The sequence below is a fragment of the Setaria viridis genome, chromosome 2 (assembly GCF_005286985.2).
Source record: "Setaria viridis chromosome 2, Setaria_viridis_v4.0, whole genome shotgun sequence".
In the NCBI taxonomy this organism is placed as follows: domain Eukaryota; kingdom Viridiplantae; phylum Streptophyta; class Magnoliopsida; order Poales; family Poaceae; genus Setaria; species Setaria viridis.
In genome coordinates this window covers 7,194,054-7,213,593 of record NC_048264.2, presented here as the reverse complement: position 1 = coordinate 7,213,593, position 19,540 = coordinate 7,194,054, and the positions used below count along the sequence as shown (strand labels likewise).

The window sequence follows — 19,540 nt, the reverse complement described above, 5'->3', positions numbered from 1 at the left end:
CCATAACTGAAAATTCGTAGGGGTAGTTCATTAGGATTTATTTTGCTTAGCCGAATTTGATTTGATTTCTTCAAGGTCCAACTCCAACCGTGATCTGATTTTAACAACAAGCTCATGCATGTAAAGTTCACACATAGCACAACCAGTTTTGATCTAGCTTTGGGTCATGTGTTTAGGTAAAAACTAGAGATCCAAAGCCGCAAAGATGGGCATTTACCACTGGAAAGGAGGACTTGGGCTGAATTCAGAGTTGGGTTGAAAAACAAAGGGTTTGACCACACATGACCAGGTTTTTGAATATTTAAACATTATTTCTTTTTTTTGGACTCGAACAATGTATCTACGTTAAAGTGTAAATTCATAGTCACATGTGCTCACATGCTAACAAAAATTATTAGATACATTTATTTGCTTAATTTTATTGTTAATGACTGTATTAACACCAGGGGTGTTACAATCCTCTCCCCTAAAAAGAATCTCGTCCTGAGATTCACGAGTAAAAGCAAAATTAGCGAAGAGATGTCGAAACCCTAAGAAGTACCGAGGTATAAAGAGAGGTCCAGGATATTTATATTAGAGGAAATTTCTTGAATTGGGGTTCATGGAGCGAGCTCCAATGATAAATCGAGGTAGCAAGGGTGTGATATATCTATGAATTGCATATTTTGAAAGTGTGGGTTTTTTTACCAACAATGGAACTAAAAAAATAAGCATATCCACTTTTATTTGAGCTGAGAACGCATTTTAAAGAACACAATGTGAGGAGGTTCCGCAAATAGTTTCTGGGAAGCATAAGTTTCAACAGAATGGACTTCGTTTAAGGTTGAGGTCATACGAGAAGACACATATGGGGATTTGTTTAAGACATTCTTGCTCACATCTTTTTTTTTACTTGAGTTACCTGATGCTTATTTGAATAGCTGCCAAACTAGAACAATGACATGATGCACCACACAATTGTTCCCATGCTATGAGCTAGATCAATGATGCAATTATGTATGGCGCAATGCATGGCTGCAATCATGTAATGCACCGATGAGATGTATGGTTGCAATGATCATGTATGCTTAACTGATGTTATCATGTTCCATTTTAACTCATTGATGTTTTAGCTGAGCAAGAAGAATGATACAAGATTTACGAGTCTAGAATTCAAGGTGGTCGATAAGAGGAGAATACCAAGCGCCGAAGAAAATATGGATGCTTACCATTATTGTAGATGTGTTGGTGGAATAGAGTGCAGGAAAATCTTGATAGAACTGATACGTTGCATGGGAAAGTGGAAATTTTGAGTGAAACGTCGACTTGCCTACTGATAAGAACATGACTTTTCATCCAGATGACCCACAATAGAAAAAAAGTACATTTGGAGCATCTAAACTTTGTCATTCACTTGCAAGGACAATTTAAGCAGCGCCTACGGGGGCGTCTATAAGAGTAGACTTTGTTTCTAATATAGCGTGTAACAGAGAAGCAAAATTATCTCTCTCTATACATTGTGGTATATAGTATATCAAGAATCAAAACATATTAGAGAGGATGGCCAGAAATAATAAGAAAATTAATAATCAGGGCAAAAGGCATAATCACACTGCTCGAGCTCGACTATAGTAAGTACGGATCATGCTTTTTTTCTCTCTCTTGGTACACACCTGAGACGCCGTTGTCATAGCCGTAGATGAGGCCGCATGATGCAGCCATGAGGCAGGTCACAAAGAATCCTTCTCCGGCCATTCTGTGTATGCCAAGACTAATTAAGCTCTCAAATGCTGGGGAGGATGCAAAGGCCACCGAGCTGCTCCGTATATATAGGTAATTAGCTATATCTCAGCCAGGTGTTCTTATGATTATGAGTTCCGACACATGGAGTGTATACTGTTTGAATTAATTCGTTGAAATCATTTTGTTGACATACATCATTTAATTTAACTTGTATAAAGTTGGACCGTTTGGGGAAAAAAAACTTGTAATTTGTACTTGGCATGTGTCCAGGCCATGTTACAAGTTGACCAAACAAATTCATACTCTCTGTTTCTTGATGGGCATCTTGGTATATTTAATAAGTACTTCCTACGACGCAAATTATAGGTCGTTTTGATTTTATTAGATTCATAGGCTTTGATATGCACTTAGATATACCCTATATATGTCTAGATGCATAATAATATACATGCATCTAGAAAAGGCAAAATGACATATAATTTGGAATGGAGGGAGTAGAAGATAAATTAAAATGGGACCCCAGATCTGAAAGGATATGATATTTCTCTAAACTACTAAGCCACTATTTGCAGTACACATGGGTCTTTCAAAAAAATATACAATTTTCAGTACATACTGACCAGGAACCCTGGAGCTGGCAATTAATTTGAGACCAAGTATATAAAAATGTTTGGCGTTATATCATCTTAGAAGTGTTTGAATTTCTAAATCGGAATAAAAAAATGTTCTCAATACAAGTTACAGGTCATTGATGAGGATGCCCTGACAATATGATTTTCCTTTAACTATTTCTATCTTTGGCGGTTTTGGACACAATACCATCCCCTATTTGCAGTACCAGTTCCACCTAACGTTTCTTCCAAGCCAATCGGACACTGAGAGGTGGGCCCCACCAATCACAGGCCAACCGACCTTGTTGGAATCAATTTCCAAAATCCTAACGTTCCTTCTTTAGGCACATATACACTAAGTAGAGAATTCACCTTCCATGCGTCCCCTTTTATCCCACCTTTTATCCCGGTTGCAAAAAAAAAGATCTTGAGAGACCTTTTATCCCGGTTTGAAACACCAACGGGATAAAAGATCCCCCCATTTTATCCCGGTTGGTAACACCAACCGCCTTTTATCCCGGTTTGAAACACCAACCGGGATAAAAGACCTCTTTTATCCCGGTTGGTGTTTCAAACCGGGATAAAAGGGTCCCAACGGGGTGGCTAAAAGAAGGCTAAATCCCTCGAACCCTTTTATCCCGGTTGGAAACACCAACCGGGATAAAAGACATCCCGGTTGGAAACAGATAAAAGGGTCCCCACGAGTTAATATAAAAGGATTGTATCTCCTATATAGTCAGATGTGTTATGTAGGTGGGATGGCAAGGAAGCTACGCGCGAGACTGGAGGTTGTGGGTTCGAATCCCACGCAGCGCGCACGCGCATATTTCGCGTGAAAAATCGTGTGACTTGTGACGTGCGCGTGTGGGACAGATGACTCTTTTGTCTCGATTGGTTTATCCCGGATGGATTTTCAAGTTATTGAGAACTCCATCAAGAAACCTAGTGAAAAAGATCCAAGAAAAGAGTGTGCCTTGGACATGGTCATCTGTAATTTCTACTATTTATTACACAACTGTCATGGATATTTGTTACACATTAGCCTGACGATGAGATGATTAGATGGATCGTTCTCTTCACTTCGTTGATGGTGCTCCTCCCCCCATGCACCTCCTTCACCTGCACCAGACAACGCTAGAGATCAACACTCCAGACTCCAGAGTCCCAGACACTATTGCAATGAACAAAACGCACATCGGTGCCATGAACGAAATTAAGGTTTCATGTCCCATGATGTTGTTATGCTGTAATGACCTTTGCGCGCAGCTCCACGAGCAGGACGTCGCCGGCCGACGAGGCCTGGACGGAGGTGACCTCCAGCCCGAGCTCCCGGTGCAGCGCCTGCATGACCCGGAGCAGGAGCCCGTCCCTGCGCGGGCACCGGAGCTCCACCAGCGCGTCGCTCTCGATGATGGACACCTGCACCTCCGTGCTCGCCACCGACGCCGGCCTGCCCGCGCCGCCGCCGCCGCCGCTGGTGCTGCAGCTGCTGCTCGCTTCCACGGCTCTCACCTTACTCCACGCCTCCGCCATTGTCGCCGAGCTCGTGCTCTGAGCTCTCTTCTCCTTCGAGGCTCGTGATGACTCCAGGTCCTGGATGCGTCGCCGCAGCTGTTTCACGTACTCGATCGTGTCGCCCAGGATCGACGCCCTGTCCATCTGCCAACAGAAAACCAAAAAAAAAAAGTTTCTTTCTGTAACTGTAAGCCTGTAACACGGCTATAAACAAAGTTGCTGATCATTTTTCAGATATACGCACCTTCGTCACGAACGGCACAAGCGACCGGAGGATAATGAACCTCTCATTGAGCTTCTCCCTCCTCTGCCGCTCCTTGAGAACATGGCTGGCACTCAGCTCAGCCTGGGCCTGTCCTTGTCCTCTCCGTGACCGGCCGGTGCCGTCGCCGTCGTCCCTGCCGGCGGGCTCCTCCGGTGACTGGGTGGCCTCTCCTCTGTGCCTTTGGTGACTGCTGCATCTAGTAGGGGCACTGGTGAACAGGATGCTCTTGAGCATTCTCTGTGGGGTGCCTTCAGAGATCAGCATCCTCTGAAGATCGCTGGTTCCTTTATTAGGGTTCCATCTTGAGAATGGTGAGTTCTTGGATATCGCCAGGTCGTAGGTTCTGGTGTTCGAGGCCGCTGCTTGCGCTTGCCGGCACGCGTTGTGCCGTAAGATTGTCAGGACTGCTTCGATGTAGTGCGCGTTTTCGGCTAGTACTGCTGGGTCTTGTGCCGCTGGCATGAACAAGAAATGGACATGAATAAGTTGAAGCATGAAACTGAAGATGTCTGTGATAGTTTGTGTATTTTTGTTTATGTTTTACCGTATAATACATCAGGATTAATATTTTAAGTTTTTTATTAAGAAAACTGTTTTAAAATACTACTAATATTTCAAACGGGATAGCTTGTGGACCTGTAGACTTTTTTATATTTTTATCGTTACGGTCAGTGTTTTCTTAATGAAAAGATAGGAGACAAAAATCTCCATGACCATAAAAATTACCGACATCCCCAAACCTGTAACTTATTTTCACTTAACAGATAATTTTTCAAATTTCTTTGTCTCTTAAGTTTTGTTGACAGTGTTTTTTCTTGTCGTAAACCATCAGGTTTAACCACATCATTTTTATTAAAAAAATTCTCCACCAATGTAGTATTATATTACTCGAGACAAAAGACGTGTCAATTGCGAAAATTAAAGAAGGCTGCCCCGTGAGGGTCATAAGAAAATGAGGAGAAATTTACTTTGAGATTCGTCCTAATATATATGTACATAACTCCAAATTACCTGAGGATTGTAGGCATTTATTGTTCATTAGGTCTTCATAGAGAAAATGCCATGAACCTAATTCATCCTGTTCTGGATGATCACCGTTCTGGCAAACCATGAGCATTGGGATCTCTTCATCCACGTGGTTTGTGCAACCATCCCTTAAGCTTTCCGACGTCTCAATCTGCATCGGTTCATCACTGCTCCGTGCATTGGGCCCTGCCTGACCATTGCCCACATTGCCCAGCGGCAGATGCCGGCATGAATCATTTTCAGTATTGGTTTCTGAATCAATCATGTGGTTGTCATCTTCCGTTTCAATGTGCTCCTCTTCTGGATTGAGATTATTAGGCCGTACATTTCTGCCGCCAATGTATTTTTCTATTTTTATTTGGGATGGCTGATGATTGATGTGTGTGGATGGGGTGGAAGTTGAATGCCCTGAGAGGGTAGGCATTATGGGAATGCCATGTTGATCCATGAAGATGCTCCTAGCATACTCAATTAAACCAATGTCTTCATCTACCTGAAATATATTCATATAGATTTTTCATTGTTAGATCGTACTGTTTTTCCAACCTACACATATAATGTTTGGCTGATTACTTTCATGACTGAAAAATATTTAGTTGAATTTATGCAATTATCGATCACTTTGCAGAACATTAACAGTTAAACAGTCACCATTTCTACAGTGCATAACTAAGTACCATTTCACCGATAGAGGATTCTATTGTCAGATTAATTAAAACATGAACTCACCTTCTCTGTAGTTCCAATTTCCAGGACACCATCCTCATTAACTGGAATGCATGCGACTGTCTGCATTAACATTGAAGTCAATGCATGAGCATTAGTTCATGACTGGGATTCAGTATTTAGTGGAAATCATGCAAATACTGAATGTTGAATAATCTCATTTGAAAAGGAATAAGTTCACTTCTAAGGATTTTACTTTGCTGAAGTGTTGGGATAAAAATGTATAAGTGATTTATCTAAGTGGCAAAGCACTGATACGGATCATACATCAAGTAGTTTCAGAGCCAAATTTGAATACCTGGATACCTGCACTCTGCCATATGTTGCCACAAATATTTGTTATCTCCACATGAAAAGGGTAACAATAAGGAAAGTTAGCTTCTTCTCTACGGTCAGGCAAAGGAAAATATTTTTTTTATCTATATTCGTTTGAGGTTGTCGTGCTCATATCGTGAAAGGAAAGTAATGGTTTTCAGAATTTCAACTCTCTTATCATAAGCCTTATCTTTTTATCATGCTTCTTTATGCATGGTTAGTCTCTGTGATTCCTGCTACGTATTAAGAGTTTTTATGTACAAATTTAGCTCCTTTTTTTCCTCAAGCACTCTAAAGTTCCTCAATTTCCCCGCGCACTGCAAACTACTCACTCTAGTCAAAACTATAGCTACAGTTTTGAAATTGTTATTTTTTCACTGTCTTCCAGTGCAAATTTGACCACTGTTTACAATATAGTTATGGTATCTAATAAATGTGTAAGATTATGAAAGTAGTTTTCAGGACAACTCTACACGCTGAACATTTTGGAAACTAAAGGAATGACAGTCTTGTAATGTTTGATCTGATCTTGGTTAAAGCATCGAGTACCTATGACAGGAGGGATTGCCAACAATTAAGAAAAAAGAAAAAGAAGTGACAGCATGTACCCTGGCAAGGATTGCCCTTGAAAACACTTTGCTGTTAACTTTGTTTGCCCCACAGAGCCACACATGACCTCTCCTTGCAAATGCCTCCCCAGGCAACCTGAAAAGTGAAAGCAGTGCACATGTATAGGACTCACACATGAAAGCCCTTCTTGTTGCAGCAGTGACCAATAAAGAACATTCTCTCTTTGTAACGTGAACTGTTTGTACTTGTCATTTAATACTTTACTGATGCATGTTGCATCAGCTATTCTGAAAATAATGACAAAGGAAAGAGTTATAATAGTTTGTTAGGGTCAAAACAAAAAAATTGCAACCTTGAACCATAGGTGGGGAAAAGAACTACACTTGCATTGTTACATTCTGAGAATTTGTTTTCTCTATATAAGTTTGGAAGCATCTGTTTGTTCTTATCTTCAGAGCGTTTTGTGCCTATATAGCCCTTTTCTTTTGGCATCCCTCCACTATTACCACTAAGCAAGATATTCTATATATCAATTACTTGACGGCTGTACTAGGAACAAGGAAAATACTGCCTTTCTTGTCGCAGTTGTCTCGGAGTTTTTGGGGCGATCTCAGTAGTCCAATTTGAACAGGAATTTGGCTTTGAATAATGGTGATCGACTAGCTAACTGGTCCTTGGCCAGAATGCCAAATACCAGCAGGTCCTCGATTCGAATTCAAAATTTTAGTTTTTCACCTAAACTGTCTGGAATTGGTATTTCTTCAAGCAGTGAGAACGGATGACTTTAAATTGCTAACCTTTGGAATCTTATATTACTGCAATCTTCCATGCAATCTTCGTTCTTGCTCTTGGCATGCAGCAGGTACTACATGCAAATCTAGGCAGCCCAAAGGAGCGAAGGCGGCATGCAGTCACGTAGCATGCCTTATCTTGTATGACCTAACTAACTTACGGATTCGCAAAGGTAAATTATGTGCAAGTCACATGATCTTGTAAAACCCTGACAAGGATCATGTTTTACAGGGGAGGGTGTGGGTAATGTGTGTTGATTTAATCTGGTCTATTGAACCTCTGGTCCAATGAATTATTACGGGTTTGCAAATTTGAATTATCCCAGATACTTACAGATTGACCATTTTATGCATAATATAGCCAGTAGTGTGCGACTGATTTCTGATTATAAGAGTTCGTCTACAGACGTACGTGCAAAGTATAATAAGCATGCAAAATGGAAATAATACATGATGCATTACCCGAGGCCCGGAGGGAAGCAGTAGGAGCCGCACATGAGGTAGAACCACTCCGTCTCCGAGAGGTCCTCCGGCGCCAGCGCGGCGCTCGACCGGCGAGCCACGACGGCGCCGTCCTCCCTGCCGCTGCCGCTTCCGCCACCTCCTCCTCCTCCTCCACCGTCGGCCTCCGCCCCCGCCGCCAGCGAGTCGTAGAGCTCCCGCAGCTGCCGGCTGCGCCGCCGCCGCGCCGCCGTCCCCTCCTCCTCTTCCTCCTCCTCGCCACCGCCGCCCGGCGCCACGGTGGTCTTGCGCGTCTTGATGGCGCCGTTGTAGTGCCCCTCCGCCCACACCAGCGCCCCCTGGCGCGTGCACAGGCGCCAGAGGGCGGCGTACGTCCACCCCGTGCCCTCCGCCACCGCCTGCAGCACCTTCTGCACCGCCACGGCCTCACCGCCCTCCGCCGCCGCCGCCGCCATGGCGTGCGCCCGTGCAGCCAGGTGCAGCTACCCACCCGCTTAGCTGCTACTGTGCGCTGCTGAGACTCGGAGGAGAGACAACTATCTAGAGAGAGGGGTTTGACTGGTGGCTGGACACCAGACGGCTCGGCGGAGCTCATGTACCTGATCGCGAAGGCACGTGCGGCAACGAGGAGGAGGATTTGGTGCGTGCAGCCCAGCTGAGTCTAAAGGATCGGTGCATGCCCGGCCGGCCCGGCCGTTAGAAATGTTGGCCGGTACGCTATTCAATGCGCAGCGCCTTTCCAAATGACCATTCTGCCCTCTGTTCCTTCCTTCATCTTTGCTATTGCTACCATTCTTTTTCTCCTCCGCTCCTTTTCCTGTGGACAGAGAAGAATGGGAGGAGGTGCAGGCGACAGAGGCAAGGCACAAGCATCTTCAATCCTTCTCCTGTCATCCAAATTTAAGTCCTGCCAGTGATGTTTCTCTCTTTGCAATAGTGTTAATTGTACCTCTTCTTAGTGAAAAACCACCTAGTTCTTCCTAGGTTGGATTTCATTTTTTTTATAGTGTTAATTCTACCTAATCAAGTAATCATGGCTTGGTGATGGCATCAGCCTAATTTTTTATACTTGCTGAAACACCTTTGGCATGCATGTTCTTACATTTCTTTTTTCACTGAACTAGTGCATTGCAAATTAAAAAGGGTCTTGCAAGGAAAATAAGCACAATGATGATCTACCACTGCAGTCTGCAGAGAGGAAAGGGACTGATGTGTATACCACAGCTGGTCCTGGGAGGAGTAACAAAATAAAAGGCCCTAATTCTGGGGCTGCACAAAGGAGTAAAAAGGACCCAGGACCTGCTTCCCTCCTCAACCTTCCATGCTGGGATAAAAGGGGGGTGTCAGGGATGCACCACTAGATTCTAGCCCTTGGCAGATCCCACAGCATTCCATTTCTGTCAGCCAGGCAATTGGTAACTTCTGAGCCCCAACCTTGTGTACAAACTGAAAGACGTACCATGCATCTCTAATAACTCCACCGAAGAAAAAGAAACCTACTGGGTGGTGGTTGGGAAATCACACCAGTTTTCACTTGGATCCATCTTCTTGTTGGATGCAGATTCTACAGCAAGGTAAAAGACTAACAGTGATGTGTGATGACATGCACCTCAACAACCATTATTACCTTACCTGCCAGGATGAAATACAAGGTGGGTGCTCAGCAACCCAATCCAGAGATCACCAAGTACAAGGCATATATAGACTCTAGCTAGAGGCACCAGATTGCACGCTATATATTCACTTTGCTCATATGCCAATACACAGATGATTCCAGTGCAGTTTTCATGCGAATATCACCACATCTCATTGTAAAAACAAAACGGGTGCAGCCGAGAGCGAAGCAAAACTTGGAGCTATAAGCAGCCGGGAGGATGATTCATGGAACGGGGTGTCTCGGATCCGACATGTCATTTGGAGATACAGGGATCTGTTCTCAGAATGTCGAAATCTACAAATACTACGGATGTATTGTCCTTGGTCCGCAAATTCCTAGCTTCGCTCAATATACGGTTGGCTACTTTATCCACAGAGGTGCCATCGTCGGTGTTCCTCTCTTTTCCCTGCGGATTGTGGAAGCAAGAACAAGCATGAGACTACAGACAAACAAGAAAGGTCAGCGCAGCTGCAGCAAAATTACAAGCATCAAAGCTTTTACCTCGGCAACAAGCTGTACCGCCTTTTTGGTGCTGATGACATCCCAAAGCCCGTCACTGCATACATACAAACAATCTGAATGGTGAGGATAGTTGCAATAAGTAGCATTACCTTACTAGCATTGACGAAACATTTACCTAGCAATAACGGCAAAAGCTGTACACGCTTTGGTGATACGAACAGCTTGGCTCACATATGGTTCCGAGCTGAAGCGTGAATCTTGCTCCTTTAGAAACTTATCTCCAAACATCCGAGCAAGATTTAGTCCTGTTGGAACAACAACAAACATTTATTTAATTTCACCTCCACTGTCAGTTGTAAAAGGAAAAAAAAAACGGACGAACCGAAAATGGGGCAAAGTATCATACCACTAAGGCGTACTTCACCATCTTTCAGGGGCTGCCCAGTTCTCGCTATCCTAGCTCTTTCAGTTGTACTAGCAACCCGATGATCTTCAGTCATATCAATCGTCATTCCATTGACACTGAAAAAAATAGGTCATTATCGTACTCGGAAACATCTTAGTCACAATGTTCTGATTCAACACAATATAGGAAGTTAATAGGAAAAATTAACATATTAGCTGGCAGTTTATACTAAAAATAGGTGATCTCTTACCTCATCACACAAGCTGAATCACCAAGATTAGCACACTGGGCAAAACAATCTTTATTCTGATCGAACCAAATAAGAAGGGCTGTTGCTGTACATCCCTGAGGTTAAAAAAAAACAAAAAAAAAACAGTCATAAGCCATAGCAATTTGTTTCACCAGGGTAATTCAAGGGAAGAGAATAAAACTACAACTCAGCATAATATATAAATGATGTAAGACCTATAAGAGGTGCCGATTAGACTGCAAAATTTCAGAAGAAAACAATCATTGTCATTTCTGGCTAAGCACTGTTTTCTAGAATAAGGGAAGATTTTACATTCTATGATAGTAAGGTACGTTCGCAGTACTGTTTTCAGTAGCTATTAGCAGCAAGATCTGAAGTTTGGGAGGAAAGCTAACTACAAATCTGTATCCTAGAGATGAATCCAGCAAAAAGTTAGCAACCAGACAAATCATTTCAGTTTAGGACCAAAATCACCTAATAATCTGAATCTTGGGGATGGGATCAGCAACAAGACAGTCTTATGAATGGTGAACTGAATTGTTGACATTACTAACACTGGTAGTTTCTTGACAATGCTGATATATAGGGACAGGTCAAAGACACTAAACATCACAACCTTGCAAACAAATAAGCCTAGTACAACAATAGCATTTAAGACATCATGAGATAGGGCAAACCTCATACTGATGGTCGATTGCAGCTTCTGTCAAAGTAAAAGCATATCTAAGAACATCAGAAGCATCAGAACATGATAGAACTCGTTCTTTTGTGTCAGGATGAGACAAAATGTTTGACAAACTTTCTGGTAGGATCCTAGAAATCAAAAGGGAAAACATTAGTTTTGCATTTCCAGATTAAAATATTAAAACACAAGAATTCAAACAGAAATCTTGTTTCCAATGAAGTTAATTAATACATGGATAAATCCATGTCATGCATAAAACAACAAATGACTAACTTGCTGACAGCTTTGGCAGCTCCATCCCCACCATGTCCATCGAAAATTCCAAAGAGTCCAAACTGCAACACAATGAGGCATCAAAAAAACAAAAGAACAAAGACTTTGAAAGAACTCTCTGATTACCCACCTGTTCAGCCCCCTGCAGAGGACACTGGCAAAAGCTTATGTCCTCCATTGGAAGTTTCTTTCCACTTCTACGGGCTACCATTGGATCAGATGCCATACCAACTCCAGCAGGAACTCGTTGATTTAGCAGTGAAATCTGAACCTTCAGAGGTAGCAACGAAATGCAAGTGTCAAAAAGAAAGGACGAAAATTGTTATCAAAGAACTAATGATTGAAATGTTCCTATGATGCTCAAAATAAGCTGAATAGCAACAAGCACCAACAAACACTAGAATCAAGTAACACGTGGATACTTCAACTGATGAATTGAGACCACATGAGCAAAAGTAATTGGACATATGATGGTTGGAATGTTTCAACCAAGCCTCAAAATGGAAACTATAAAAGCAAAGCAAGGAACCATACATACAAACAATGATGGGCAAGCATTACTTAGCAAGTGCAGTAAGCCAGTAGCCAGCGTAGCTTTCAGCTTTTCACTGTTCTAAAACACAGTCACCTAGCCTGCACAGGTGCTAGGCTCCTCCTACAGCATCCATCGTAGAACCTGTCCCCGACCTAGCCCACTTACGCACCAATACCTCCTGCATAGAGCCTTTTACAACACTAGCTCTACCAACTAATCAATTTGTTGACAATATGGTTGACACAAAATGTAGCATTGCTTACTTCAAAAAAATGCAGCACTGCCTCAGAATTTCTCCAATATAAACATACTAGACTAATTTTTTCGATTTTGACAGAGCAAATTCTCTCATGTACGGAAATTTAATGGACTGACTATGACAACAAGGGGTCTACAGCTCCACACAAGGGACCACCAAATAATAGTGATTGAGGACTACACCTTCTTCAAAATGAACCGGGTCACATATGCATAAATAAAGATTAAGGTATATAGAAGCTGGCAATAAGTGATTTATGGTTTGTCATACAGAATGAAAGGGGAAGCCACATGAGCAGAAGCATGAAATCGGAAGGGGGATGGAGCTCAGTAGTTTATCATGAATAATAGTAGGAAATGGAGTGGGCATTTTTTTATATTCAGTTTGAACTACACTTATGAGATTACTATTGCCATCTAAACCTACCAAATAAAAGTGTTTCAGATCAAGACTCATGAAGATATCATGCATAAGGATCAGAACATAGATCTGGTGTGACCATATACAATCAATTCCCTTCTAAAAACATGTCAGCTCAGATCAATTCACAAGATTCAGACTCCTATAAGACATAAAATGGAAGTCCAGTACACTGAATGTTGAACCACTGCGATGAATAAAAGACCCACAAAAAATGATATCAAACTTGGAAGAAACTAGAGATACTAGAAGCATATCAGGAACTTACAGATAGCTTTGATGAAGTCCCTAGAGTTATAATATCACCATGTGCAAGTACAGCAGGTTCACCCCAATGCCTGGACCCAACATCGGGATGGTGAACTGCCTGGGAGTTCAAGAAAGTTCCATTCAAGCTGCCCATGTCCACAAGTTCCCATTTAAATGTCTGCAATATTCCAATATATCAAACATCACTTTTTTTAATGATAGGAAGAATATTAAGTTTTATTGCAGCACATATCCGGAGGAGAGTAAGGGTCTCAAAGACTAATAACTACAGATATGGTCAGTACAGTAGAGACAACCAAATGAAGATTTGATGGCTCTACCCTACACAGTTGTCTAGTAAGTCAATTCTCAAGAATTATATATATATTAACTATTACAACCTAGCAAAAAAGGCTCAACCAATATATTTCTGCTCACAAATAAGCTGCCAACAATATGAATGTGCTTACCCAGAAAAAAAGGGGGACGAATCTTGCATGAACAGATTCTGCTCGGAACCCAGGAAAAGGGTGATAAAGTTTTGCATTGAGTTACTGAACTAATTGCTTCACTAAAAGGTGCTGCCATGGTATTGTAAGTAATTACGTTTGAAATATGTAGCTCTAGCATCCAAATTCCCAACATTGAGTCTGTCAGGTAATAAATGTGGACAAAACATAAACCTAAATTTTGATGATCACAAACATACAGGATGGTACTGTAAGGTTGATCGCTAGCATCACTTATTCAGTTTTGACAACAAGCTAAAAGTACAGAGAAAGAAACATTCAAACGGCATTAAGTTGAAGGGACAATAAATGCACAAACAGTTCCTGAATACTTACCTTTGCATTCCAGTTTATCCGAGCATGCTTCCCTGACACTTCCGAATCCTTTAACACTATATCACTTGGGGGAACCCTTCCAAGAGTTATTGGGAGCATAGAAGGTCTACTTGACTGCCGAGAACAGCTTATTCCATGAGATGGACCAGCTATGACCTCTAAATCAAGGCTGCTATCTGCATTTCTAACAAAAGGTTGGATGAAATGGGCATATAAATGCCAACATTTGCAAGAAATGGACTACTAAAGTGTCCAAATCAAGTTTGAAGGATAGCTTACGATATGTATTATCCTTCATAGAAATGCTACCAATATGGTTATCCTCTCCAGAAACCCTTTTCCTGTGCTTTTGATCAGGTGTTGGCCAATTTGCTGGTGGTGTACGCTTTAGTGTGCTTCCTAATTGGAACTCTTCAGAAGTATCATTTTCAACATTGATGACATGAGTTTCTCCTACAAAACCAGTAGCAATTTTCAGTAATTGGAAAAATGCCTTTGTAAATCCATGATTGGATATACCAGTTCCAAGCAATCCAACATAGATTCTGATACAGCTGATTTTCAAACTAGGATACCAAATGGTTGGGTATGATTATAAATCACCTTGTGTAGCACAACATTCAGAAGGATAAATCCTCCCTGTATCAGCAATTGCATGACTGCTAGGCGAAGTATTACTTCTATTTGTTTGAATCTTCAAAGGTTCTCCTACAGAACTGCCAAGAAAACTATTACTCTGGCTAGAGTGACCTTCCCAGTTTTCAGAAAGAAGAGGCCTATCTATATCCTCATCCTGCAAGTACAGAGTGTGAATCATTAGGGTATCCTTACAAGCATATCCACACTACAATAAATGAAAAGAAGAGTTTGATGTATATCCTTCTTATTAGGCAGTAGATGTTTTCTTGTTCTAATGGGGGAACTAGATATTCATTGTCCATCATGACCCATCAACTACGAAAACAACAAGTAATCTGTATCCTGCTCACTAAGCATAAAAATGTAAGAACGGTCTTTATCTTCAACTACTGGTCAATCGCTATGAGCAACAAAAAGAGCCTAATCAACCTTTACCAAGACTCAACTACAACGATGGAACCACAAACAGAACCGAACCATCAATGCAACAGTTCACTATCACAATCTACACAAGAAACAAGCCAATGGCCAAGAAAAACCATCCTTGGACCTCAACACTGGATGAATCGCCAATGTTGGAAGAAATCGCACAAAGGAGAAATTTCCCCATGGAACAGGCCCAAGAATTCAGCGCGAGCTGCGCGTCACCAAGAACCCCCAATCCCCACTCAATCGGCGATCCATGCCTCCACAATAATTTTCCAAGAAACACCGGGACCACCGATTCGTATCATAAGGACCGCCGTTTCGCCTCTTGGCGATTCGAAAGAGGAACAAGGAAACAAGAAAGCTCGGATCTTGACCTGGACAGCAACCGGGGTCGGGACCGCCGCGGAGGCCGGGAGCGGGCGGCGCTGCCGCTGCCTCTGCCGCCGCCGCTGCCACCATCGCCGAAAGGCGAAGACGACGAGGGCGAGGAGGGCGAGCGCGGCTATGGCAGCGGCGACGAGCGCCAGAGGAGGGGCGGCCATGGAAGGGAAGAGGGGGAGGGGAGGGGGCTAAGATGGCTGCATCGCCATCGCCATTTCTTCGCTGTGCGCGTGCGCGTGTGTTAGCTAATCTGTTGTCCGTGGGTTTCTTGGGGAGCCTATTTTTGGGCGGAAAAGCACATTTTGGGGGGGTTTTTTGGTTGCTGCACACATGAATCTTGAGCGCATCTCGTGTCACGCCCACATTTTTCTGATTTTCACTTTTCAGCTTTACTTCTTTAATTTGATCTCATTTTAGAACCTAATCTATTACGACAATTCATTCATTTCTACAAATAGTATACCATTTCCTATTTCTAAGTTCATAATCCTAAAAATTAACGATGCGGTGATAGAAAATATGATTTTAATTGTGCTGCACTTGGAGCATATAAATAGGTGATATACATATTGAATTAAAATTTTCCAAACACCATATAATTATTCTATTTATTATTTATAAATAAGGAATTTGGTATTGGCACAACCCATAAATACTACGAAAATTGCAAGTTTTGGACAACTATGTCTTGAAGGAGCATTAATCCCCGCTTGTGTCATCATGTATGGTACGTTTCTTTTTAGTTTTTTAGTTTTTACTTTTTAAAGTGAGCACACTTTCTTTTTTTGTATTTAAAATTAATCATTGAATATCTAGAGGTTATATAGGGAGAATATCAAAGACTTTTGAAGTGGGTCTATTCCACCCAAACATGTGAGGAAAAAGACGTTTTATTTGAGGGCAAAGCTGGATGGGACATGGATATTCATACATGTTGGTAGGGATAAAATCATGGATAAAATATGATTTTTTTTAAAGGGCAAGGACAGAAGGGGTAGAAATAATTAAGTAATTACAGTCTTAATCCCAAAATAGTCATTCATATACCAACACTTATCCATGGTAATAGCTAAATAGCAACAAAACAAGTTAACTACATTACAAATTGGAACAAAAGGATATTATACCACAAAAATGGAGGAAAAAAGAGGATGTTGGAGGGTTCCACAGCTACTTTACCCAAACTGAAAAATGGGATGAATATCTTCTAAAAAGAAAAAAAATCAATGTTCTTTCGGTTCTTCACACTTTCATGGCCCTTAATTAAGGCAATGTAATTACTGCGTGCCGTACACTCTTCTACGAAGTAGGTGACCAAACTGAATGAATCGCACCCTCACCCACTCGATACCTAAAAAAAAAAGCACTATAAACTCCATTGAAAAGTTAACCTCACGTACATTTGGAGAAAATCACCAGGGTGGTGACGTGTACCGTGGTGGGACCACGCCTCGAGAACCCACCACATGGAGCCTTCTTTGGCACGGTCCAGCCCTCGCTACATGAGTTGAGAGCGAGGTGGCGAGCAGGGATTGGAGAGCAGTCCAGGTCAGCGAAATGATCTCGCCTCGCGCCCCCAACCGCCCCAACCAAACCCCACCACCGACGCCGAGCGCCCGGATCACGGCGCGGCCACGCACCCCGGCCAGCCGGCCCGGGTGTCCCGGCGAGCCTTTGCGACTCTAAACCATGCCGGCCGGTGCAATGATTATTGGCAGCAGCTAGCTTAGCGTCGCTTTGGGCTTGATTTGGTTAACCTAACGTGAATTTTAATTTGATTTCGCTGGCAAAGGCGCGCCGGGAATCTTTGGGGAATGATGCGGGCCGGGTGAGCACGGGACAAGCAGAGGGCCGGGAACATGGAACAACCAAACCCAAAGCTTTAGAATATACGAGGAAGCAGCAGCTGCCAAAATGCCAAGGCTAGCTCCGACAGTATTTGGCTAGATTAGATCAAGTTCATTTCAGCTTCCTTTATTAAAAAAAAGGGTTCATTTCAGCTCTACAACGTTGGGTTTTATTTCTTTGAGTTAATTGCACTCAGCATATAACAACTTGTCAAGTGGGTGCAGATGAGTCCAACAATTTGTAAAATGCTCAATCTAGTACAATAATTTATCAGGTGGGTGCAGATTAGTCCAACAACTTATAAAATGCTCAATTTAGTACAATAACTTGGCAAATTGGTGCACCTACAGTTCAAACGTTACAACAAGAACGTAATAGGCAAAGTAGGTAGACATGTGAATTTTATTCCAATCAATAATTCTTATTTTTTATCAGTAAAAATCTTTGACCTTGACCTGCCTGTTGCTTCTCAACTGTGTACATAACTTATTTGTTCAATAGTTAAAATTGAATAAAATTTTATAATTACGCCATTGCTATTAGGGAAAGACTAAAGTCGAGAGACCATGTGACCGTAACTTTCTTCTGCGCTTCTGCTCATGTATTCAACAACCGTAGAGAAGCACGTATGTTTCTAGTTTAGTTCAGTTTTATTTTGTAAACAAGTACATGTGGCTTTAAAAAATATTTACGCCAAACGTCTTGTTAGTATGTATTAATATATTAGTTTTTTAGTTGAACAAAAATGCATATAATCAAAATGTAAAACATCAAGGGTGAACTTATCGATATTGAATATAAAATTAAATACTCCTAATAAAAATTAAATCCTTGTATAAAAAATAATTAATACGAAAACATAACATTAATTTCCTAAAACTGAAGGTTCTATTCGAGGCCAAATATGTTACCCTTACGACACGAATATCAGTGGTCAAATAATGCTCAATAACTTGTTCTCATGTGAATATCCTCTGACCCGACATTAGCAAATATGTTGCTTGTTACAACATTTAGACTACGGATGCACCAATTACCAATTTATTGCACTAATACGAGCTTTTTTACAAGTTCTTGACCAATCTGCATCCACATGCCAAGTTATTGCACTAGATTGAGCCTTTTACAATTTGTTGGACTCAATCTGCACCCACCTGACAAGTTATTGTACTAGATTAAGAATTTTACAAGTTGTTGGACCAATCTGCACCCACCTGATAAGTTGATTAAAAATTTTACAAGTTGTTGGACCAATCTGCACCACCTGATAAGTTGTTGTATGGTGAGTACAATTTACTCTATTTCTTTTGTGTTACAACATGTCGAGTCCAAAACTATACCTTTACATGCATTTTCCCCGCCAAAATCTTATTGATATTCGAGCTATCCAGAAGCAAAGATGGGATTTTTCTTTTATTTTCTTGTACCACTTGAGTGTTAAGTTTAAATTTTGAAGGATGACAATGGACACCATAGCTCATGTTAACAAAAAAAATATAATATGAGACCGACAAAGGAATTCCATGCCTTACAGCAAGTCAAACAGCCTACATACCAACCTATACTTATTCTTAAGAGTTGCTCCGTGTAACCTTCACCAAAAGTATACCCACCGAAAGTATACATGACACTATATGCCTTGGTACTGTCAAGGTGTGTATGACATGGTCACAGTCAACAAGACCTTTCTTCGGTTACTGGGTTAGTATTTACGGGCTCGGCATGGCAACTACACCCCACAATCTTATAAGTAGGTACGGACACTAGAGAATCAAAGAGTGAAACAAGTCAAGCTGAAGATGAACATGCGGCCGCACTAGCACCGCCAAGATTAAAAGCATTAGGTTCCATAGTTATTATTAGTCAAGTTTAACATGGTGTGCTTATTCTGGTTTTCTCTATTTTACTATTACCATGATATATCATAACTTGAAAGCATTGCTTTAAACATAGTTTAGCAAGATGAGCAAGGATTAGAAACTTGCCTTAGTCTCAAAAGCTAACATTAGACTTGATCTGATACTCCGTGGTCAGTTTGGTGCCTGAAAATTGAATCAGTTGAGATCATATTGTTTATTAAGACATTACTCATAGATCTTGAGTGAACTAGCATGTACATCTCTAACAAGACTTATGCTTACTACCCTTGGTACCCACATTGTTCATGCTAACAAGGCTTCTCTCTGACTTAGGGGCAAA

At 41.6% G+C, this 19,540-nt stretch overlaps 2 protein-coding genes across 3 annotated transcripts; both read right to left on the bottom strand.

The window, feature by feature from the left end:
• Positions 1 to 3,371: 3,371 nt before the first annotated feature.
• On the bottom strand, positions 3,372 to 9,571 carry LOC117845495 (basic helix-loop-helix protein A). Its single transcript, XM_072291779.1, has 8 exons — positions 8,004 to 9,571; positions 6,789 to 6,885; positions 6,164 to 6,178; positions 5,869 to 5,928; positions 5,125 to 5,632; positions 4,093 to 4,568; positions 3,588 to 3,992; positions 3,372 to 3,452 (listed from the first exon to the last, which is right to left on the bottom strand). Exons 1-8 carry the CDS (start codon positions 8,456 to 8,458, stop codon positions 3,372 to 3,374), a joined length of 2,097 nt encoding a protein of 698 aa, XP_072147880.1. The 5' UTR covers positions 8,459 to 9,571.
• A 144-nt stretch (positions 9,572 to 9,715) lies between these two features.
• On the bottom strand, positions 9,716 to 15,759 carry LOC117845494 (protein phosphatase 2C 70). 2 transcript variants are annotated; one of them, XM_034726553.2, is made up of 13 exons: positions 15,487 to 15,759; positions 14,648 to 14,837; positions 14,324 to 14,497; positions 14,045 to 14,220; positions 13,219 to 13,377; positions 11,867 to 12,001; positions 11,737 to 11,798; positions 11,456 to 11,591; positions 10,779 to 10,873; positions 10,529 to 10,644; positions 10,298 to 10,427; positions 10,162 to 10,216; positions 9,716 to 10,066 (listed from the first exon to the last, which is right to left on the bottom strand). In XM_034726553.2, exons 1-13 carry the CDS (start codon positions 15,652 to 15,654, stop codon positions 9,914 to 9,916), a joined length of 1,749 nt encoding a protein of 582 aa, XP_034582444.1. In that variant the 5' UTR covers positions 15,655 to 15,759; the 3' UTR covers positions 9,716 to 9,913. The 2 variants fall into 2 exon arrangements, with proteins under 2 accessions (XP_034582444.1, XP_034582442.1); XM_034726551.2 differs by having other exon boundaries at positions 11,867 to 12,007; positions 15,487 to 15,758.
• Between the last annotated feature and the right edge of the window lie 3,781 nt (positions 15,760 to 19,540).

Bases quoted from the DNA above. Each gene is read 5' to 3' on its own strand.
- LOC117845495 (XM_072291779.1), bottom strand. From the start codon at position 8,458: ATGGCGGCGGCGGCGGCGGAGGGCGGTGAGGCCGTGGCGGTGCAGAAG. The intron at 4,569-5,124 runs GTAATTTGGAGT...TGTTCATGCCAG, and splicing joins TAAATGCCTACAATCCTCAG to CGGCACAAGACCCAGCAGTA. The intron at 3,993-4,092 runs GTGCGTATATCT...TTCTGTTGGCAG, and splicing joins TTGTGCCGTTCGTGACGAAG to ATGGACAGGGCGTCGATCCT.
- LOC117845494 (XM_034726551.2), bottom strand. From the start codon at position 15,654: ATGGCCGCCCCTCCTCTGGCGCTCGTCGCCGCTGCCATAGCCGCGCTC. The intron at 14,498-14,647 runs GTGATTTATAAT...CTGGTTTTGTAG, and splicing joins TGAATGTTGTGCTACACAAG to GAGAAACTCATGTCATCAAT. The intron at 10,645-10,778 runs GTAAGAGATCAC...TATTTTTTTCAG, and splicing joins GATTCAGCTTGTGTGATGAG to TGTCAATGGAATGACGATTG.